This window comes from Dunckerocampus dactyliophorus, chromosome 21 (assembly GCF_027744805.1).
Source record: "Dunckerocampus dactyliophorus isolate RoL2022-P2 chromosome 21, RoL_Ddac_1.1, whole genome shotgun sequence".
In the NCBI taxonomy this organism is placed as follows: domain Eukaryota; kingdom Metazoa; phylum Chordata; class Actinopteri; order Syngnathiformes; family Syngnathidae; genus Dunckerocampus; species Dunckerocampus dactyliophorus.
The window spans coordinates 3,555,880-3,576,272 of NC_072839.1; the positions used below are offsets into that span (position 1 = coordinate 3,555,880).

General features: G+C 41.6%; 2 protein-coding genes across 6 annotated transcripts in view; both read left to right on the plus strand.

Moving 5' to 3' along the window:
* Window positions 1-20,393, plus strand: part of si:dkey-118j18.2 (uncharacterized) — a 192,338-nt gene that overhangs the window by 56,615 nt on the left and 115,330 nt on the right. The window lies entirely within an intron of this gene.
* sema5a (sema domain, seven thrombospondin repeats (type 1 and type 1-like), transmembrane domain (TM) and short cytoplasmic domain, (semaphorin) 5A) overlaps window positions 1-20,393 on the plus strand; it is a 133,092-nt gene that overhangs the window by 25,663 nt on the left and 87,036 nt on the right. For 4 of the 5 annotated variants that reach the window (XR_008567328.1, XR_008567329.1, XM_054765309.1 and 1 more), the window contains exon 2: window positions 12,233-12,444. Coding sequence is in view for 2 of the 5 variants with exons in the window: in XM_054765309.1 (XP_054621284.1) it covers window positions 12,297-12,444 (148 nt within the window). In the remaining 3 variants the exon portion in view is untranslated. Of the gene's footprint in view, window positions 1-12,232; window positions 12,445-17,131; window positions 17,255-20,393 lie in introns of those variants that run through there. The other variant, XM_054765311.1, reaches the window with a different exon arrangement.

The window sequence follows — 20,393 nt, forward strand, 5'->3', positions numbered from 1 at the left end:
CACATTTGTTTGGGCAAATCTAATAATGACAATGAAAATAGCTCAGAGTTAAATTTTTTGGCAGAACAATGCCGCTGCTATTGATGTAAGAACTTAAGTGATTTGGGTTTTCAAGAAAACCATGAAAATGGCACGATATCAGCTCTTACAGTAGAAAAAGGGGGTTGCTAATGATATTATGACTTTATTCTCATAAAATTATGTATTTTTTCCCTATTGAGGTATTTTTTCTTGTAATATTATGACTATTTTCAGAATATTTTTACTTTATTATTATCAAATTACTGCGTTTTTTTTTCCATTTTTGCTGCTGTTTTACTGTTTGTGTTTTTGGAATGTGCTGTGGGCCAATAAAAAAAACAAACAAAAAAAAACCAGCCACCGTCCGCAAATGTCCTCAAAGCCACACGTTGGACACTGTTGCGATAGATGAATTAAATGAGCTGACGTAACATTTAAAAGAATTAAAACATTGGATTACATTAGTCCACTTGGCATCAACACAGCATTTTAATGCGCTTGACATCGTATCGTCTCTTTGGGAAGTGGCTGGCGCCCTATATTTGCCTTCTCACCACACAGACGTCCAATGTATGCAGGTGTGCATGCGTGACTAGCAAATCAGTCCAAGACGTGCGGCCGCTCGCAGCTGTAGACAGTGATAGTGTAATTCTGCAGCCGGCGAGACGTTGGCTTACCCGTTAGCCAAGCATGTAATTAAAGCTTTAAAAATGTCACCATCCACAGAAAGTGGGCTTTATGTCCCTTATCGCTGCAGCCCCATGTTGTGTTTTAGGTTTGTTTGCAGGTGAGTTAGTTCTGACTCCATCGCCCAAGAGCTACTAAATAATTTAACTTTGCTCTCGGACTCCCCCTACAGAAGTGACGTATACTTGAATTGTCACTTATGTGACATTTGACTCATTTGGTGGGGGAAAAAAGGGGCATTTATGTTGTGGTAGTCTTGGAATTTTAAGCGACTCGGGTGTGATTATGCTGGAATATCAGTGCATTTACTCCGCATCCAAGCTAGTCAAAGTGCATGTGTGTGTATGTGTGCGGTGTCTGTGGATCGCTGCAATATGCTCTGATAAGGTCCTTAACTCATTTCTTTCTGAAGCACTTTGTTTGGCGTAAACAAGGGAAATAGGCTACTAATAGCATAAGCTGCTATGATAAATTAGCATTTTTATTCATTGGCAAAGCCAGTGGCAGACTCGAAAGAAGCCAGAAGTAAACATTGCTCGGTCAGTTGAGCATGCTATGTGCTGGCAGCATAAGATGCTAAAAGTAATATTAACATAGTAGGACACCTGCTTTGCAGTGGGAGACGTTACCTTGTCTCTCCATAGCTTGGATTTGGTACATTGGTGGCAAAGCAGCGGTTTGTCCTCCGGGCTTGTTGTGACAACTGGCTCCCTGGGAACGCCCCTCCCTTGGCACCGAGAAGCGGCGCAGACACCATCCTGAGGGTCCGGGTTGGGAGCCATCGTCTCAGCGCTCCGTCAGCGTGCTCGGTAGGCCGCAGGATTTTTTCACAAACACGTCAGCAGCTGAAGCGGGAGGAGTGACTTGAGGAGGGTGGGTTTGATGCAGACACTTAGAAGGTTCACACCACGTGAAGCAATGTCAGTTGAGCGTAGATTACAATGCTACAAGATGAACTTGATTTCAAATGGATTTATTTGTGAATACAGTAATACCTCCCCACTTTGCACTTTGAGTTTTGCAGCTTCACTCCATCACGCTGGAGAGACTATGTCTCCCAACGGGCCTGGGAACGCCTCGGGATCCGCCGGGAGGAGCTGGACGAAGTGGCGGGGGAGAGGGAAGTCTGGGCCTCCCTGCTTAGGCTGCTGCCCCCGTGACCCCATCTCGGATAAGCGGTAGAAGATTGATGGCTATATATACAGTATATTCTTCCAAAGACATACATATTTAAGCACATTTTACATTACATACAAAAATGGCTAAATGAACTAAAATACAAATAAGTCTTTCAAAGACGTGACAATATGTGTAGCACAACACTCTCGTTACTGTCATGTTTGGTGAGACACGCAAGCACCAGACTTGGTCGCCGGAACAACAGGCTTTTATTGCAGGTTTGAATAATCTCACACCAGGCACAATAATCCCTAGCGTGCCTATCACAGCCAAGATAAAAGGAAGCCCACAGCTGACTAATTAACAGCCTCACTGGAGAAATGAATTGCAGTGGACTGTGGATTGTTTCCATTTTTACAAGGTTGGACACTGCAGCTCACCATCGCAAGTGAGCCGACGTGCAGACGGCTGTGCAAAAGCACAACGTTTTCAAGTGTTTGAGTTTATATAAGGTTCCTTTTGAGGCTGAACCAGAATTATGCAGGGATTATCATCAATTTCGCAGCTTTTCAGTTTATTCTAATCAATTTCCCCTAAAGTCACGTGAATTCCCATAGGAAGTTCCTTACTACCCATTTGATTTTGAAACCTCATGGCCACAATATTACGTACTGCACTCCTCCACGTTGTAATCATGTGAGACCTGTATCAAAAATTCAGCCTTTACACAAGAATAATCCCCAATTTTGATAGACACTGTTAGATATATGCGCAAAACACGGCATCAAACTGGAACGCGTTTCCAATATTTTATTGTAATATTCACCAACAGCTCTTTATTCGATCCCAATGGATTGTGTGGCGTAGCTCCACTTAAATGTTAGCGGCACACCCGGGCTTATCTTTCGTTTGACGGTGACATTTTTCGAGTGTGGACTGAAAGAGTCAACCCTCGCCACACTTGTTGTAATGGCTTTAAATCAGAGGTCAAATTGAACTTCCTCCAGCGGCCGCTGGCCCGCATCACGCTCTGAATGGCTATCTCGTGACGCGTGAGAGCTTTTCACAGGCCTGTCCGTCGCCTTTTTTTTTTTTTTCCCTGCCACATATTGCTTGTTGTGAAATTCCTTGCCTTATCTGGAATTGTTTGGCGCACACACACACACACACACGTGCACGGTTCTGCAGACCACCACTACATCAGCTGGAGAAAGTGAGCTGAGTAAATATAACAGCAGAATTTGTGAACCGCTTGAGACTTAGGGTGGGCCTCAGGGTGGGAAAGTGCTGGCTGCAGTAAATGAGCAAGACAGTTGCTGCGTGTGCGTGTGTGCGTGTGTGCGTGTGCGTGTGTGCGTGTTCCATGAATTTGTTGGAAACTTGCAATTCCAACCCAGATTGGAGGCCCCGCGTGCATCAAACTGAAGACATTTGTGCTGTTTCATGTTTATTCAAACATGCTCACTCAAGCTTTAATGTGCATTGCTGGGGAGCGAAATGGTGTGTGCGCGCGTGTGTGTGGTGGAAAATGTATTAAAAAGACAAACTGTGTGTGTGTTGAGTGTTTCCAAAGCCGTGCTGGGCACGACAGATAAGGTGGAGAAACAAACAGCCCATCTGATCCAAGTGTGCTCTTGGGGAGGCGTAAACATTCCCCAGAATTCATCTGTCCTTTGATGGTACGATATGAGTGGACTTTCACTTGCTGAGCGCCTTTCTACCTTCAAGGCACTCAAAGCGCTCGGGCACTGTTGCTGCATTTACCTGCTGAGGACGCAGCATCAGGAGCAACTGGGGGTTCGGTACTTTTCCCAAGAATACTTTGGGATGGTCACGGGAGGACGGAGGATCGAACCACCACCCAGGCGTCCTCCGCTTGACTTTTTTGATGATGAAAAATGTCAATAATTGTCGATATGTTGCTGGCTCAGAGAAGTACAACGTGACAACCGGAGTAGAGGGCAGCCAAAAGTCATTATTTTGGCTTCTCGGCGCAGTTTACTTTACATGGTGACTTTCACTATTTTCCTTGAGATGACCACCGTGAAATATAAACCTGCGTGCAAAGTTCAGTGTAAAGCAGAAATATGCGGTTGCTTTATAGACAGCGGTGTCCCGAGCACCCCCACCCCCTCCTTTTGTGTGTCCAGCCAAGCCGCCTCGCATGAGTCAGAGCGCGGCACAAACAATGGCAGACTAAGTGCGCTATATTGGTAGCGCTGGAAATGAATCGTTTCCTGACATCTGTGGCGTTTTGGATTGCAGTGACACGAAGTTGGAATTCCCTCAGGAAAATTGCACGCGAATGCGACGGAAATGTCGCTGTCCACAGCGGCGGCTTCTTTGGTTAGTTTGCTGTATAGGATGGCGTGTTGTGTTCTCAGAGTGCGAGAGTTAAGTGAAACTATGCGATGCAGACATGTCACAATCTTCTTGACTTCTGCTTCTGTCATCCAAACTATTGAGGTTTTTGCCGTAGCCATTCTCTTTGTATCGTTGTGTTACCTTTTCCTTTTGGCCTGGCAACCGCTTTGCTCAGCATTTAAGCCATTCATGGTAAAGATTACCATGATGAATGTTGACCAATGCTCACCTTTCAAACAGAACTCTTCCGAATTTCAGAGTGTGAGTTTCAATGGTGCAGAAACAATGAAATAATGATTGAAACAATGTCGCTTGTTTTTTAGGAAAAACTGTCCTCCCTTTTCTTACTGGACAAATTAGCTTTGTTAGCAAATCCATTAAAATAGTTTTTACTAAAATGTACATTTAAAATGGAAAAAATATACGTTTTAAATGACATATAAAAAAAGAATCTAAATAATAATTATGAAAAAAAAGGGTTTCATGAAAAACAATGAAAAAGAGGTGAAATCAGGATATGTCCTGGGAAAAAGGACGTTTGTATATGCCAGGGGTGGACAAACTTTTTGACTGGCTGGCCACATTGGGTTAAAAACCTTTGTTGGAGGGATCGTCTATAAAAAGGCGGTCAATAAAACAGAACAACACACTTGCTCACGGTGCAACGAAGCGAAAACACAACACATCCACAGCAAGTTAACACATTGCATACTGTAAATCAACAACTACTACTACATGTACTACTACTACTACTACTACTAACTACTACTGCTGCTGCTTGGGTGACAAACAACAACTAAGCGCTAAACATAAAAACTTAAAACTGTTATTTCCAAATGTCCGCAAGGCATGCTGGGTAGTCCAGCTGCAGCACCAATATGAACTATGAATAAAACATTGGATATCAAGAGTATGTTAACGCCTCCTTGTTTACTTCCCTGACGACCTCCTCTACATATTTTGCAATCAAGCAAAAATGCGAATGCAAAAATTGTGCGTAGACATTTGCCTATGCCCACACGGTGCAGTGGGTGGGTCACTTTGCACGTTGTGTGTGACGTGTCGCTTTTTTGTACAAGCTACAGATTGCATCTGACCCTGCTGGCGACTCGAGCGTGCCACAATAGCACTGCACGTTATGTTGTTTTGATGTTAATCGAGGAATTTGGAATTCGGAGTAAGACGCACGGCGGGCCTGATGTGGCCCGTTGGCCACAGTTTGCCCGTCACTGGTATATGCAAATGTGAAAATGGAAAAAAAAATTGAAAAAAAGCTTTTCTTTTCAGTTCTTACTTGTTATTTAAAGAACAACAAAAAAATAATTATCTACAGTACGCTAGCAAATACATTGAAATTATTTTTACTAAAATGTTAAATATATGTAAAATTCAATAAATATACATGTTAAATCACATATTATAAATAATATATCAAATGATATAATAATAATAATAATAATAATAATAATAATAATAATAATAATAATAATAATAATACAATATAAGAATCTAATACTGTATAAATAATAAATATACAAAATAAATTGGCCTAATGAAAAATGATGAAAACCAGGACATTTTCAGCACTTTGTAAAAGAAATAAAAAATAAAAAATAGGACGGCGAGGACAGGATGTGTCCAGTTTTCCCAGGGCATGTCCTGGGAAAACAGGACGTTGATACAGTACATGCAGTCATGATGTTTTAGCACCTTGCTCATCATTTAGCCCCTTTTTCAGTTTTTATAATAAATCCGAAGTTCATTTCCACAACCAGAAATGCTAACCTTGATAACAACAATAAAGTACACGTGGCCACACCCCCTCCTTACAAACAAGCATGAACAAACGCACAGCCGAAAGAAACACACACATGCGAACTCAGAGCTCCTCAGTAGTGTCTTTGTGCGCTGCGGCCGTAAACAAAGTCTGGGTGGATTTTTACCCGTGTGTGTCACGTCTGGGTGAAGGGCATCAATCGGCACCGTAGTGTGACCCCGACCTCACACTCGCCTGCATGTGTTTGGACACTTGAGATGTGTTTGTATGCCTTGCGGGGCCGCGTGTTAGTCAGCTTGACGAAGACAAAGCCAGCATTTATCCTGGAGGCTCTTCATTATGTATACAGTAGTGTAATTCAAGCATCTCCATATCACACTCCGACTAAATCAATGGGCAGCGCAGGAAGGATTCAATTGATTGGTAAGGTGATGCCTACGCTTAAAAAATGCAAAGATGGGGCGTGTGCGCTTGTTTCTTTTGCAGGGTGAATTACTCCTGGCAGCCGTGGCGCTATGCATTGTGTTCTCAGGTTGTGTTCTCCTTCACATTCTTTAAAAATAAGTGCACTAAAGGGAGATGGAAACACTCTTTGCAATTAAGTTGAAACTAGCGAAACATTTAAATCACAAAAAAACAGAGAGGAGCATCCTGGGATATTAGTCCAAACTAAGTGCAAGCGGTTGCATTAAGGTGCTGGTGCTGTTTCCTCATTCTTGCAGGGATATATATTATACGCTACTCTCGATGCATTGGAATGGACAACACCGTGTAAATATGAGGGTTGTGCCCGTAGCAAGAAGGATTTTAGAGTTTCATCTGTGTAAAAAGCTCCCCATGTTCTCCTGCAGGGTCCTGTCGGCCGCTGAGGAGCTAAAGAGATCCACCAGAGATGAATGTAGAGATGATGTATTCTAGACTGTACGATGGTGGCTGCGGTAGCTCAGGCTAGAAGAACGAGGCTTGCTTTCAGGCTGAAATGTCACAGGCTCGAAACCGATTGAAGACCCCTGAAGACCCACATACCAGGGCGACATATTCATTGTCGACCCGATCACGTATAAATAATGTAAATGTTTGTCTGTTTGCATACAAACGTAATGTTAACATCCGGATTGCTACTGTATGTCAACAGTGTCCACCATATCCGGTGTAAATGTCCGTCCACAGACACACATTGTAAACATCTGCCGGTCCATTGACATATTCAGCGCATCCCCACACAAATTTGCAGATTTTTGGTCACACAATCATTTTTTTCATTCACCTAAATCAGTCATCGTATATGAATGTGTGATAATACAGTTAAAATGTGCGGCTTACATGCACTCAGCTTATACCTGTCTTTGTGCTTCGCTGATAATGCCTAGCGTTGAGATGTCACACTGAGTTTGGCGTGCCTTGAACGCACTGTAGTTACATGAGGCAAAGTGGAAGTGAAAGTTGCGCGTATATAAAACTTAAAAAAAACCATCAGTTCATTGTCGAGCTTATGTTATCATTCATTAGTGATGAGCATCGATACAGTCGTCCCTCGCCACTACGTGCTTTGAATTGTTTTTTCAAAAATATATTAGATGATGCGCTTTTGTGTTTGAATCCAGCCTATTATTGGTTTAAAAAAATGCATATTTAAGCAAATGTTGAGTATTTTTGGCCTAAATGAAGATTTTCAGGCATAAAAATCAGTCATTCAGAAGACCCAGTCAAAGACATGATGATGTGTAGTATTCTACACTGGTCACTAGGTGTCAGTAATATTACTGTAATGTTGTGTGAGACACACAAGCACCAGACTTGATCGCCAGAACAGCAGGCTTTTATTTTGCGGGTTCGAATGACCTCACAGCAGGCACAATAACATCTAATTCCTAATCCATGGAATATTTTTGTAGTTAGAGCATAGAAAACCTGTTTACTGTTACATTATTAGAGCCCTCTAGAGATGAAATAACACCCCTATAAGTCACCTTTACTATTATCCAATATACTAGGCATAATAAGACAAATTAAGATGTATAATACATAAATAAGAGTCATACTTGTGTTGTTGTTCATGTGTTGCGGTGGTAGGGGACAGGAAGTGACATCAGGGGTTCATAGTTGCGTTTTACTTGGCGTGGCTTACGGCCACAACAGTAGCTGTGTTTTTATGAGGGATTTTTATTCGAGGTTATGTTGTGATCATTTAAACTTGCAATAAAAGCATCAAGTCTGGTGTGTGTGTGTGTGTGTGTGTGTGTGTGTCTCACCGCACATTTACAGTAACACCACTGACACCGAGTGACCTGTGTGGAATACTACATATTATCGCAACGTCCTTGAATGCATCTTCTGAATGCCTTATATTCCTATTTTACTTTGTTTGTAGTATGCTTGAAAATGCTCGATTTAGGCAAAAAATAGTTCATAGTCACTAATATAAGACGGTATTCAACCACGAAACAGCAGGATTTATTCATACTGTATACTTTGGAAAAACCGTGACAGGTTGAAGCAGTGAAATTTGAAGCGCAAATTGTCGAGGGACAACTGTACCCCTATCAGAGACAACAACAAACAAACAACAGTTTGCACAATCGCATACACACTTAACAGATGTACTGCATGTCCATTGACACACACAAAGAACGTATTTGTCTGTCCATTCGCACAGACTTCTTCTCTGAAGTAGACCTCAGTGTGTCTGAGTGTCGTGAATAGTAAAAAAAATACATTTTTTCAATAACTTTTTCCTTCTTTTTCTGAGGAGGAGAAAGTTTGAGGAACTTTGTTTCCCAAATGTGCATGTGTGTGCGTGTGTGTGTGTGGTGGTGTTTGTGTGCATGCTTACAGGCATGTGAGGTCATGTGAAGTGCACCAAGGGTGCAAAGTCAACAAAGAAGTCGCCGCTTCGCCTTTGCATGTGCGAGTGTGAGCCCCGCTCGCATGGCCACGTCCATGCTAACACGCTTCCCACCCAACACCACCCCAATTCATCCCTCCCCTCCCTAAACACACAGATTTAAGTCAATGGAAATGCTGCTACTCTGCAGAAAGTGATTTCTACCTTCCGTCTACAGCAGCTGTCTTTTCTTTGTGGGGGAAAAAAGTCAAAGACTGCCAAGGAAACCTGGAGATAGCGACAGGTTGAGATGAAAGAGAAAAGGAACAGAGAGGCGACATGCTGTCACTTACTTTCCCCCTGAGCGGATGACAGGTGCTTTACATTTCTCAGTCGGTAATGGGAACCCATACATCCCGACCCGCTGTGACATTTACTCGGGACTTGTATTCCATCGCCGCAAGGTCAAGACGCTGCTTCACGCGCACCAAAGGCAGAGTAAAGTTTGCATTCAAGGAGAAAATGAAATCAACACCGCAAACTCTCAGCATGAAGTTTGGGAAGCCTTCCACTGAACCGAGTTCATTCCTCAGAGAGGCGGGAAGTTCTTTTCAACATATTTTGCCGCATTCCTGTATCGCGCACATCTTAAAATTTTGGCTAATGAGGTGAAGGAATATTGTGTTGTTGCGGTACAAAGAACCGCTCTTCCACCGACCGGACTCCAGATGAAAAGCCATTTTCCCTTGCAATGGAAATAATGACAATGCCCCCCAAGTTCAGCAACACGGTGCATTAGCAAAAAAAGCCACTCTTGATGACTTTGCACATCCTCTTCACACGGGATGAAGAATCCTCTCCAGGAAGTTCATTCTTGTATTGCAGCAGTGTTAATCAATCTTCCTAATGGCATCACATAAATGATTAAAAAGCAATGATGTGGACGGTCTAGACCGCTCATCGCTTTGCTGCTGCGAGGAAGGAAATCGGGAACAATTGAGCAACAATTGCACAAGACGGCTTTGTTATTGTAAGGCTTAATGATGCAAGAATCTGTTGAACGCAATAACGACATCCAGCAATTTGAGGGTCTTGATGCAAATGAAAACCTACTGGACTTTGCATTCATTCTTGCCGGCAACAGCAGTGAATGCATCTGCGCGGGAATCAAAAAGAATAATGCTTAGTTTTCATTGAAAGTTAGGTATTAATATTGGGGATAGGGATAATATTGCTCAGCCGACATTAGCATAAAATGTACATATTGGATTAAATCTGTATCGTTTATTCCGCTGATAATGATATCTGTGCACGAGTGATGATGATGAAGTTTGTCCTTCGGATTGCACCCCTCGCCAGCTCGGACTACGTATTTCACAGCTTCACTCTATCGTGGTTTTTCAAAAATATATTAATAAATCATGCTGTTTTGTGGTAGAATACAGCCTTATTAATCTTAAAATATGCCTAAATTAAGAATTTTCAAGCATAAAAATAGAAAAATAAGTCATTCAGAAGACTCGTTCAAATACTTTGTGATGATATGTAGTATTCTACACTGGCCACTAGTGTCAGTAATGCTACTGTAATGTTACTGTAATGTTACTGTAATGTTACTGTAATGTTACTGTAATGTACACACAAGCACCTTGATCAAGATTTGATCGCTGGAACAAACAGCCTTTTATTGCAGGTTTGAATTATCTCACAATAATCTCTAATAAATATAAGGACTACTACCCGCTCCAAGCTCAAACTCAACTCTCCCAACGTCACTTCCTGTCCACCCTGTATTCAACTCTGCTAACACCGGAACACATTTTCTGCAACACACACGAGCATGAGTCTCATTCATGTTTATGTCTTATTTTTTATTATGGCTCCTATGTTGTGTAATAGGAGTGTAAAGGTGACTATAGGGGTGCTATTTAATGTCTAGAGGGCTCTAATAATGTTAAAAAGTGTATTTAGAAGGTTGTAAGCAGGTTTTCTATGCTCTAACTATGAAAATATTAGTTTTAGAAATAAGATATCCTGCTTTGCTGAAATTCACTTATCATGATCTGGTCTGGAGCCAATTAACCGCGATAAACAAGGGATTACTGTACTGGAAAGCAGTGGTTATCTTCTGTCAGGCCCGCCTTACGGGACAGCAATTTTTTTACAATTTGAAATACTCTTCATAACCTCTAACATTAATGTAGGTATCTGTACAAACCACTGTATGAGTCGCAGGCACCAGCATCGTTTAAGCAAAAAGACACAAACAGACCTGCCAACCTTGACGACATTTTATGAATATATTCCCCCCCACCTCTCAAGCCCCCTCGATATTATTATTATTATTATTACATATTCTATTAGTTCAGCGCGTTTCAGTCAAATCGCTTCTCATACAAGTCCTTCTTGACACACACTCACATAGCACAATCAGAGTAGCGCAACAGTTACATATGACTGATGAAAGAATACTGGAAGAGGCAGACACACAATCGCAACTCTCACTTTTACACACGCTTAAAATTCACTTTCTAAAGGGGCACAGCAACTGCCATATCCACTCATTCCGGCCTATTCATCCATCTTCCTCTTGGATTCAGAGTCCACAACTGTAACCAAATATAACATTTGAATACAATTTGAAAACCTTTTTGAACTGTGTGACCATTGACTACTTCTCCCATAGCAGCGCGGTCCCAAGAATCAGGAAGAAAGGCTTAAAAGAACAACCTTTACTCTGTAATGCGGCTCCACCTTAATAGTAGTGCTGACGACAATGAGAAACGGGTACCACTGAACGCAAAGCCCTGGTGGTGGTGGTGGTGGTGGGGGGGGAGGTCCCTTTCTTCAAGCCTAATCTAATATCACACCTCAGGAAGAATCACTCTGAGTCACATGCAGCGTTTTAGCACTTCTTCTTGTAACCTAACTTGTATTGCATGTTGCAGTATTTGTCTTATTTTGCACAAATAATGCTTATTCGTTAAAATGCATCCAGTAAAATACGTGTCAAGTGTTTTTAAGTGACGTTAGTTTAAGGGAGGAGTTGCTGCCAATATCGAGCATCTTTCATGTTAACAGGCTTAACAATCAGCACATCACCATAAATTGTTGTCCTTCGGCAGATAAGGCAAAGCTCCTGAGAGATAAAACAGGAACATGCACTTTAACTCAGTTCCTAGAAGACATGTTGCGCCTGACACAATGCAAAACAGGTGGCAGGGTGAGCAGTTGCTCTTTTTGTTTCTTTAACTTTTTTTTTTTTTTTACACCTCCTTTCTTTTTTTGCCGCTTTTCATCTCCCACAGGCTGATAGCTAGCATATTAAGTTGTGACAGTGGAGGACGCTTTCCAGCAGTCTGATCTGATTAAATGTGACAGTAACCCTCTTTCTAACCCAAATATGTCATAGTCGTCTTCGTTTTGCTCTCTGTCACCAGGTGTGTCTCTCGGATGCTCTTGGCCCCTGTGGCCTGAGGAGAAGTGAGCCAAGCCCAGGCCCCCATGGGACGCCCTGTTAGCCAGCATGCGCTGCTGCTGCTGCAGTGCATGCTGGTGCTGCAGCTCGGAGGCGTGGCCGGCAGGAGAGGGCCCGTGCTGCTCCCCGAGTCGCCGTGTCACAAGACGGAGCACCCCGTCATCCCCCACTTGGGTAAGATAATGCTACATTTTGCTCTGCTTGTTGAAGAATTCCAATACAGCAAAATAAAAAATATGATATATAAAACAGTTAATGAATTCAATAATTTATCGTATTAAAATGTATATAAATATATAAAGAAAAATAAATAACACCTGTTCCAAACAAGCCGTACATTTTGGTTGCGTCGGAATATGCGATATAGCGATGCTGCTGCCATTAAGTGCAATCAGAGCGACCCTTATGTGTTTTGCATGCAATATATTCTGCATTTCACTCTCCTTCACCATTCATCTTCCATTACTATGAACAACTAAACTTCAGCATATATCAATAGCAATCGATGCAGCTCAGTCTGCCCGCCGTGGAGGAGCATTGAGCTGTTTGCAGTCCCAGAAGCATCCCAGTCAGATAATCACATAGCATTTAGTCCTGGGAGAAATTGACTGGAAGGCTAAGTAATGTGTGCAGACATCCGCATGCATGCAAGGATGCTCCTTTGATACGCTTTCTGCGTGAAGGACAGTTAGTTGGCTGTGCTCAATATGCTTAATGTACCGGGGATTGGTTCGACTCTTTGCCTTGCTTTTTGTTGAACTATACAAATCACGGACCACTTACAGCAAAACTTTCTGTAAGGGGGGGTGTATGGTGTCTTTTTTTTTGTGTGTGTTTGTTAATCATACCCGGAAGTCAACAAAACATGGTGTCGAATGAGTATTCTCATTGCTGATAGTGCAATTTTGGCAGGATTGGATTCGATCTCGATAAGACTTATTGTATCCCACGAGGGGGGAAACCCGGCGCCACTACATCACCGTGTCCGCCGTACAGATTATATTTTTGTGTGCAAGTAACAGTTTGCATTATTGCTGTTTTTCTTGACTGCAAGTCAGTAATTGACATGTTTCTTGCTTCAATCTTTCCTTTTCAGATTAATTCTCAAATGCAGGGGCGCGCACACTTTTTCACCATATGAGATACTTAATATGAAATGACCTGTCAAAATGATCTATCTCTTGCTCTAAAAATGGGAAATGTATATTTTTTCACAAATACAATCAACAAAATACAAAAGGCACACATTTCGAAGCAGCCTTTTATTGTAGCCAGCCTAAGGCACACCTGTGCCGTAATCATGCACTCTTCTCAGAAGTGCTCAACAACACAGATTTGTGAACAATATTTGAAAAATAAACCAAAAGTAGAAAAAAAAAACAAGGAACAAGTTTTAGATCTTTGCGGTCAGCTCACGAAAGATGGGAGCAAAAACAAAAAGCGCTGATAAATTTAATTTGAGTATTTTTTTTATGTGTACAATATAAGTTGGTGTACCTTGCTTTACTGCATGAACCCAAATTGCACAATACAACTTTGTACAGTGTCGTATTTTTTATGAACAGTCCGAATATGCCATTGCACATTTCCCTTCTTCGGAACAGCAATGGTGGACTGGCAATGATGAGGCAAATGCATGTTGAGTATGACGTTGAGGTTTTTGGGTTTTGGCTTTGTCCAGCACCCCCATTCATTTTTATACCCTTTTTTTAAAATTTAAATTTAAATTTTAAATTTAAATTATTTAAAAAACATTTTAATAATTTTAAAAATTAATAATAAAACAAAATTAAAAATTAATAATAATTAATAAATTAATAATTTATTAAAATTTAAAAATTTAAAATTAAATATTTTTAATTGTAATTTATTATATATACATGTATATAATTTACATACATTTAACACATTTTTTTCTTTAAATTTGTATACATACAGACAGTACATAACTTAAGTTCAGAAGAAATGCATCTAAGGCTAACTAGGTAACCCGATAGTTTGCTCGAGTTTTGCAGCACTTGGTGTGGTTTGTACGTGAATGCATGTAAGAAAAGAGATGCATGTAAGATGTCAGACTGACTGTCTTGTATGTCAGTCAAGTGACAAATGCCATCGTAAGGATAGACGATATTCTGATGTCTATATTTTTGATGCCACGCAGTCGACTCACACTACCCTTGCGATCGACGTATGGGGCACCCCTTCTCTAATGCAATTTGGTTTGCCTAAAACAGTTCTTGACACCCTGGCTTGTAAACAAGCTTTGCTGTGGAGAGCTTTGAGTGGAACTGCTTTCTGTCAGACTGACAAAGGTGTTTACTAGCGAGTAAGCACTCGAGTCAATGAATGAGATAACCCTTGTTTCAGATTTTTCTCGCGAGGAGCTTTGCATTTGTCTTCAGGGAGGAATCTGTAGGTCACGCTGGGTGACTTTTCAGACCTGTATCTGTGCTGTCAGGCTGGAATGTCAGGACTGGGATTACTCTGAATGGCATGTCCTCATGAAGGAGGGTGTGTGGCTATGTGCTCTTTTGGAAAGTGTCGGGTTACATACGGATTTAGATGTCGTGTGGGGCATAACTTTAATTGTAGGTCATCCCAAAAAGTCCCTTTTAGAAAGCAGATCTCAGGCCTGCATTAAAACATATTTAGTGCATAAAACATATGCTTAGTCTTGTCTGAGAACAATACAATCAAGTTTTAAACCTAAATGTGTCATGTAAATACGTGTTTAAGTGGTTTCCATGGGAAGTATCATTGTATAGAAGACATGCAGTACAGAGTATCACAGTCTAGTACTTTTGGAATTTCAGTGGCTTGTTTCATGTCTTTATCAATGCAAACCCAGTCCAGCGCTTCCTGTAGGTCAGGGGTTTAAACTTCAATTCAAATAAGTCAACATACAGAAATTCCTGAATTCCTGAAGGTCCGGTTTCCCCACGGCAGGCATCTCTCTTCTTTCCCCATAACTCTCACTTGTCTCGCTGTCCTCTTTATCCAAATCTCGCTCGTCTCGTTGTCCTCTTTATCCTGGCCTACCACTCGTCTTGCTGTCCTCTTTATCCGTATCAATCACTCATCTCGTTGTCCTCTTTATCCGTATCAATCACTGAACTTGTTGTCCTCTTTATCCGTATCTGTCACTCGTGTCACCCGTCTCGCTGTCCTCTTTAGCCGTATCAATCACTCGTCTCGTTGTCCTCTTTATCCGTATCTGTCACTCGTGTCACCCGTCTCGCTGTCCTCTTTAGCCGTATCAATCACTCGTCTCGTTGTCCTCTTTATCCGTATCTGTCACTCGTGTCACCCGTCTCGCTGTCCTCTTTATCCGTATCAATCACTCGTCTCGTTGTCCTCTTTATCTATATCTGTCACTCGTGTCACCCGTCTCGCTGTCCTCTTTAGCCGTATCAATCACTCATTCTTTGTCCTCTTTATCCGTATCTGTCACTCGTGTCACAGGTCTTGATGTCCTCTTTATCCGTATCAATCACTCGTCTTGTTGTCCTCTTTATCCGTATCTGTCACTCGTGTCACCCGTCTCGCTGTTGTCTTTATCCATATCAATCACTCGTCTCGTTGTCCTCTTTATCCGTATCTGTCACTCATGTCACCTGTCTCACTGTCCTCTTTAACCGTATCAATCACTCGTCTCGCTGTCCTCTTTGTCTGACTCTGTCACTCGTTTCTGTCTTCTTTTCCTGTATTTCTCACTTGTTCTTCCATCTCACTCGCTTCGCTTCTCTGCTCTTGAATCCGTCTCTTTTGTATTTAGAGTTGCAATGTTTGGCATCACTTGTTCCCTAACTAACATTTTAGCATGGATAGTCAGGCATTTTCTCTCGAAGCCGTGTGTTCAGGTTATATCGATTTGTCTTCTTGCATGCAAGTGTTATTAAATTGTACCCGTCGTTATTCTCAAAGAACTCGTTTCACCTCTCATCTGCTTTGGTCCCTTGACATCTGTTCTATTTGAAAAGTATTCTTAAATGAATTATGTTGTGATCTGGTGCTATATAGATAACAAAATGAAATGAAATTAGCTTGACCATCTTGGGGGGGAAACACTGCACTGAGGGGACATACCAGCGCTACATCGTATCCACTTTCAACTTTTAAAAGTTCACAAAATATTGTGATTTTTCCCCTGATTTTCACAAACACATTGCGTCACATGTCGCCGTCAAGGGATACTCACTGAAACGTGTTTTTTTTTTTGTTTATTCCCACCCTTGTCAGCAATCCGAGCCTTAAAAGAGAAGCTCCTCATTTGTGGCCCGTAAAGATGCCTTCACTGTTTAAACCCCCCCTGAGTAACGCTTGTGTCATGGCCTGATGATAGCGTTTGCAAAGTTCAAACACATTTCTCACTCCCAAGTTGCAAAGCACACAAAGCTTTTTCAGACCAAATTATACCCTTGGAGGGGGGGGAAAAAAGGCCCTGAGTCATAAGGAAAAATGCAGACGTATTCACACACACACACACACACACACACACACACACCCCCACACACACACACACACACATGGGTAGAAGTGATGAGAAACCTTAGTTAAACCTATTATCCCTCTCTTCAAGTGACTTGTTGTACATGGTGTACTGAAATGTAATCCTGGTTGTTAAGCATGTGCGCTGCCAGGATGCCGCAGCTCTTCTTGGGCCGCTCCAGGACGACATTAAATATTCCGAATCACAACAAGCCCTGTGGATGTGGTTGTGATAGTGCCAGAGCTTAGTGATTATAGGGATCCATATGATGGTTTGGATTTGGTCGGTTCTGCACCGAGGGTTAGATAAGGAGATTAATGTCATCCTTATGCCTTAGCACTCTGACACTACAGCCAGTCGCCTGTTAGATTGATAGTGAGCTTGCATGGATCCGTCCACAGGTACAAATCCATCTTCTTGCACCTCAATATGACCAATTACTCTTGCAAGGGATCACCCTGGAGTAGGAGGTGCTACAGTGGAACCTGCTTCATAGTAAATGGACTTTTCAGCTTTGTGATATTGGTGAAACATTGTATTATTAGGATGACTATGGCCTTTTTTGCCTATTTTTGCAGGGTTTTTTTTGTAATTTTCCAAATATTAGAAGACTTTAGAATAACTTCTCAAAATAAACTTTATCGTAACATGATGAATTTATTCCCATAATGTTTTGATTTCATTTCCATAATCTTTTGATTTCATTCCCATAAAATTTGAACTTTTTCCGCAACCTAATTTTCCAAAAATGACAATTTTATTCATTGTTTTGTTTGTTTTTCATGGTATTGAGACTTTTTTTTTTTAAATGTCATTTTTTCACATTTATGCCAGTAAAATGACATTATTTTTCCTCAAAATGTCACGTCATTATTCTTGTAAAATTACAACTTTTTCTTGTTAGATTGCACCTTTTTTCTTTCAATATTTTTTTGGGCCGCAAATGGCCCCCGGGCCGCACTTTGGATACCGCCTCTCTAAGGTAGCACAAAACTACAGCGCTTCAACCGTTACCGTGCATGTTTGTTGCATCAAAAGGATTAACTTGCATGTTTTGCTGTTTCTTGGGCTTTTCAGCGACTCTTCCGAAAAGAGAGAAAGGGGCAAAAGCAAAAACTCGAAAACCAGTCGTTGCAGTGGGGGGTTATGTTCAAATGATTAACTTATTTTTACACTTGTGTGAGTGTCAAAAAGGGCCTTAGTTTTTTAAATGTATTTTATTTCCTACTCCGGATCATTTTTTTTGCACTTAAAAAATGTAATTTTACTTACAGTTGACAAATCAGAGGTCAACCAACCTCTGTGAGCGTACTGTAGATTTTGTTCAATTTTAAACTGTGTTTTATAACACGTTCAGTGAACTGGAAGTTATAAAATTGACAGATTATGTAAAAAGGTGCACAATAAATGTGTCTCATAAGCATGAATGTTATGACTTTGAACTCGTTTGAAAAGCACAAGGCTGGTGCTCGAAGTTCAACAATGCAATACTGAACAAGTGGGTAAGAGCCATCATGGTGAGCCAAAGGTCAAGGTTGTGTCGCAGGGCTAGTGTTTCTCCTCTGTGAGATTGTGGCCTGCCTGTGAGAGGGTGTGCCTCGCTTGGGTCTGAGCCCTCTGGTGACCGTGGTTTTGTGAACTTGGCACAGCGCTTGGCTGACAGAACTGCTACTGTGCTGCAAGGATGTTATGGCCTGAGGACTGTTTTCTCTTTTTTAGGGTGGTTTTTGAAATACAGGGTTCTGAAAAGAGAGCGCACTCTTCGGCTCCACGCATAACATACTGAGTGTTTATCCAAAAGGTGCACAAAAACATGTCTCAATATAGCTTCAGCTTAAATGTATGTACATTATTATGCCATGTTATTGAAATGTCTGAGACCAGCGCAGAGGGAAAAGTACAGTTCATGTTATACTGAAGGTGTTATTGCAGCTCAAGGCCCTCAAGGCCCATTGTATTAATAAAGTGCTTTATTTAACAAGGGTTCTTCAGTGTTTGAAGGCTTTTAAAGGTTGTAAAGTGTGTTGTAAACAAGGCGTTCACAGCGCCACGGTGTCTTTGAGGAGGAGACTTGATGGTTTTTCTGGAGTTCATCTCTGAAATTGGTGTTTCAAGGGGGGCCCAATGCTGCTTATTTCAGGGACTTTTAAAATGATGTTGGATCCCAGTGGGGCACTACAGTAATCCCTCGCCATTTTGCACTTCAAAAAGATATTAATTATAGACGCATTCAAAGACTATGTGGTGATATGTAGTATTCAACACTGGTCACTAGGTGTCAGTAATGTTACTGTAATGTTAGGTGAGACACACAAGCACCAGACTTGATCGCTGGAACAACAGGTTTTTATGATCTCACAACAGGCACAATAATCCCTAACACGGGCTACAGTTGCCGCCGTAACGCTTCCAAGATGAAACTCAACTCTGAACCCCTGCCTGCCACTCAACTCCTTTAGGAAGCACATTGAAAGCAACAAACACGAGTCTTGTATGTTGGGCAATACGAGTGTAACGGTAACTATAGGGGTGTTATTTCATGTCTAGAGGGGTCTAATAACGTTAAAAACTGTATTTAGAAGGTCGTCAACAGGTTTTCTATGCTCTAACTATAAAAATATTCAATTTATAAATAAGGAATTCTACTTTGCGGAAGTTCACTCATCACGGTCGCATGTGTAACAAATTAACCGTAATAAATGTATAGTAATTTTATATATACAGTGTGAATTTATATCGGAGTGTTCAAAAATAGGTGCACCGCACCTCGATGTCGGGGCCAGGAGGCAGGGGGGCCGTAGCTGAGGAGATCCGCCAGGTCCTAGTTGCCTTCGCTATTACTGTTGCCTTGCTATCGTCTATTACTGGATGCCTCACCTTTTTATACGCTTTTAATAGACTGTCCCTCACTTGAAATATGTACAGTGTGGGAAATGGTACATCGCAGGGAGGGCTTTTCGCCAGCCTGGACAGACTCGCACGCGTACATACACAGTGCAAAATGTATTGAAAAACCGTGGTCCATAACAGTGGATTGTGCCTTGCAGGGCGGACAGACCCAACCTTATTAGAGACACGCCCCCCTCAACCAGTTACACACGAATGGTTGTCAGCAAACAGTAAAAAAATTGGATACAATTGGATGAATATTGGAGAAACCGGCATTGAACTGTGCTTTGCTCACCAAACAGCTGTCCGTGAAGTGATGAGAGCAGAGGGGTAGTGACCATGAGGTAGGACTCCAGCTCCCCAGAAATAAAAAAAACTTCCCATTGCTGCCTTATTCCCGTTTCCTTTTGAAGCCCATTTGGAAGAGACACAACTCTTACATCTGAAAAAACATTTCCTGGCTGCCATTTTTAGAAAAAAGCGACAAACGATACTGAGTAGCGGTTACTGCTGGCAAGTTGCCATGCATTGACTTCCTCAAGCTGTGATGTGAGAAATTCAAAAGATCTGGTGGAAACCCTGTTAAGTGCCCGTAGTATCTATTATCGCCGAGTATCTAAAATCTTTAAATTTCTCATTTGGCTTGGTTATTGTTCTCAAGTTTCATGACTTCCAGTGGCTATATTTTTAGAAGTATATCTTTCACGGGTCACTGGCTGACTCTAATGCAGTCAGCATGGGATCG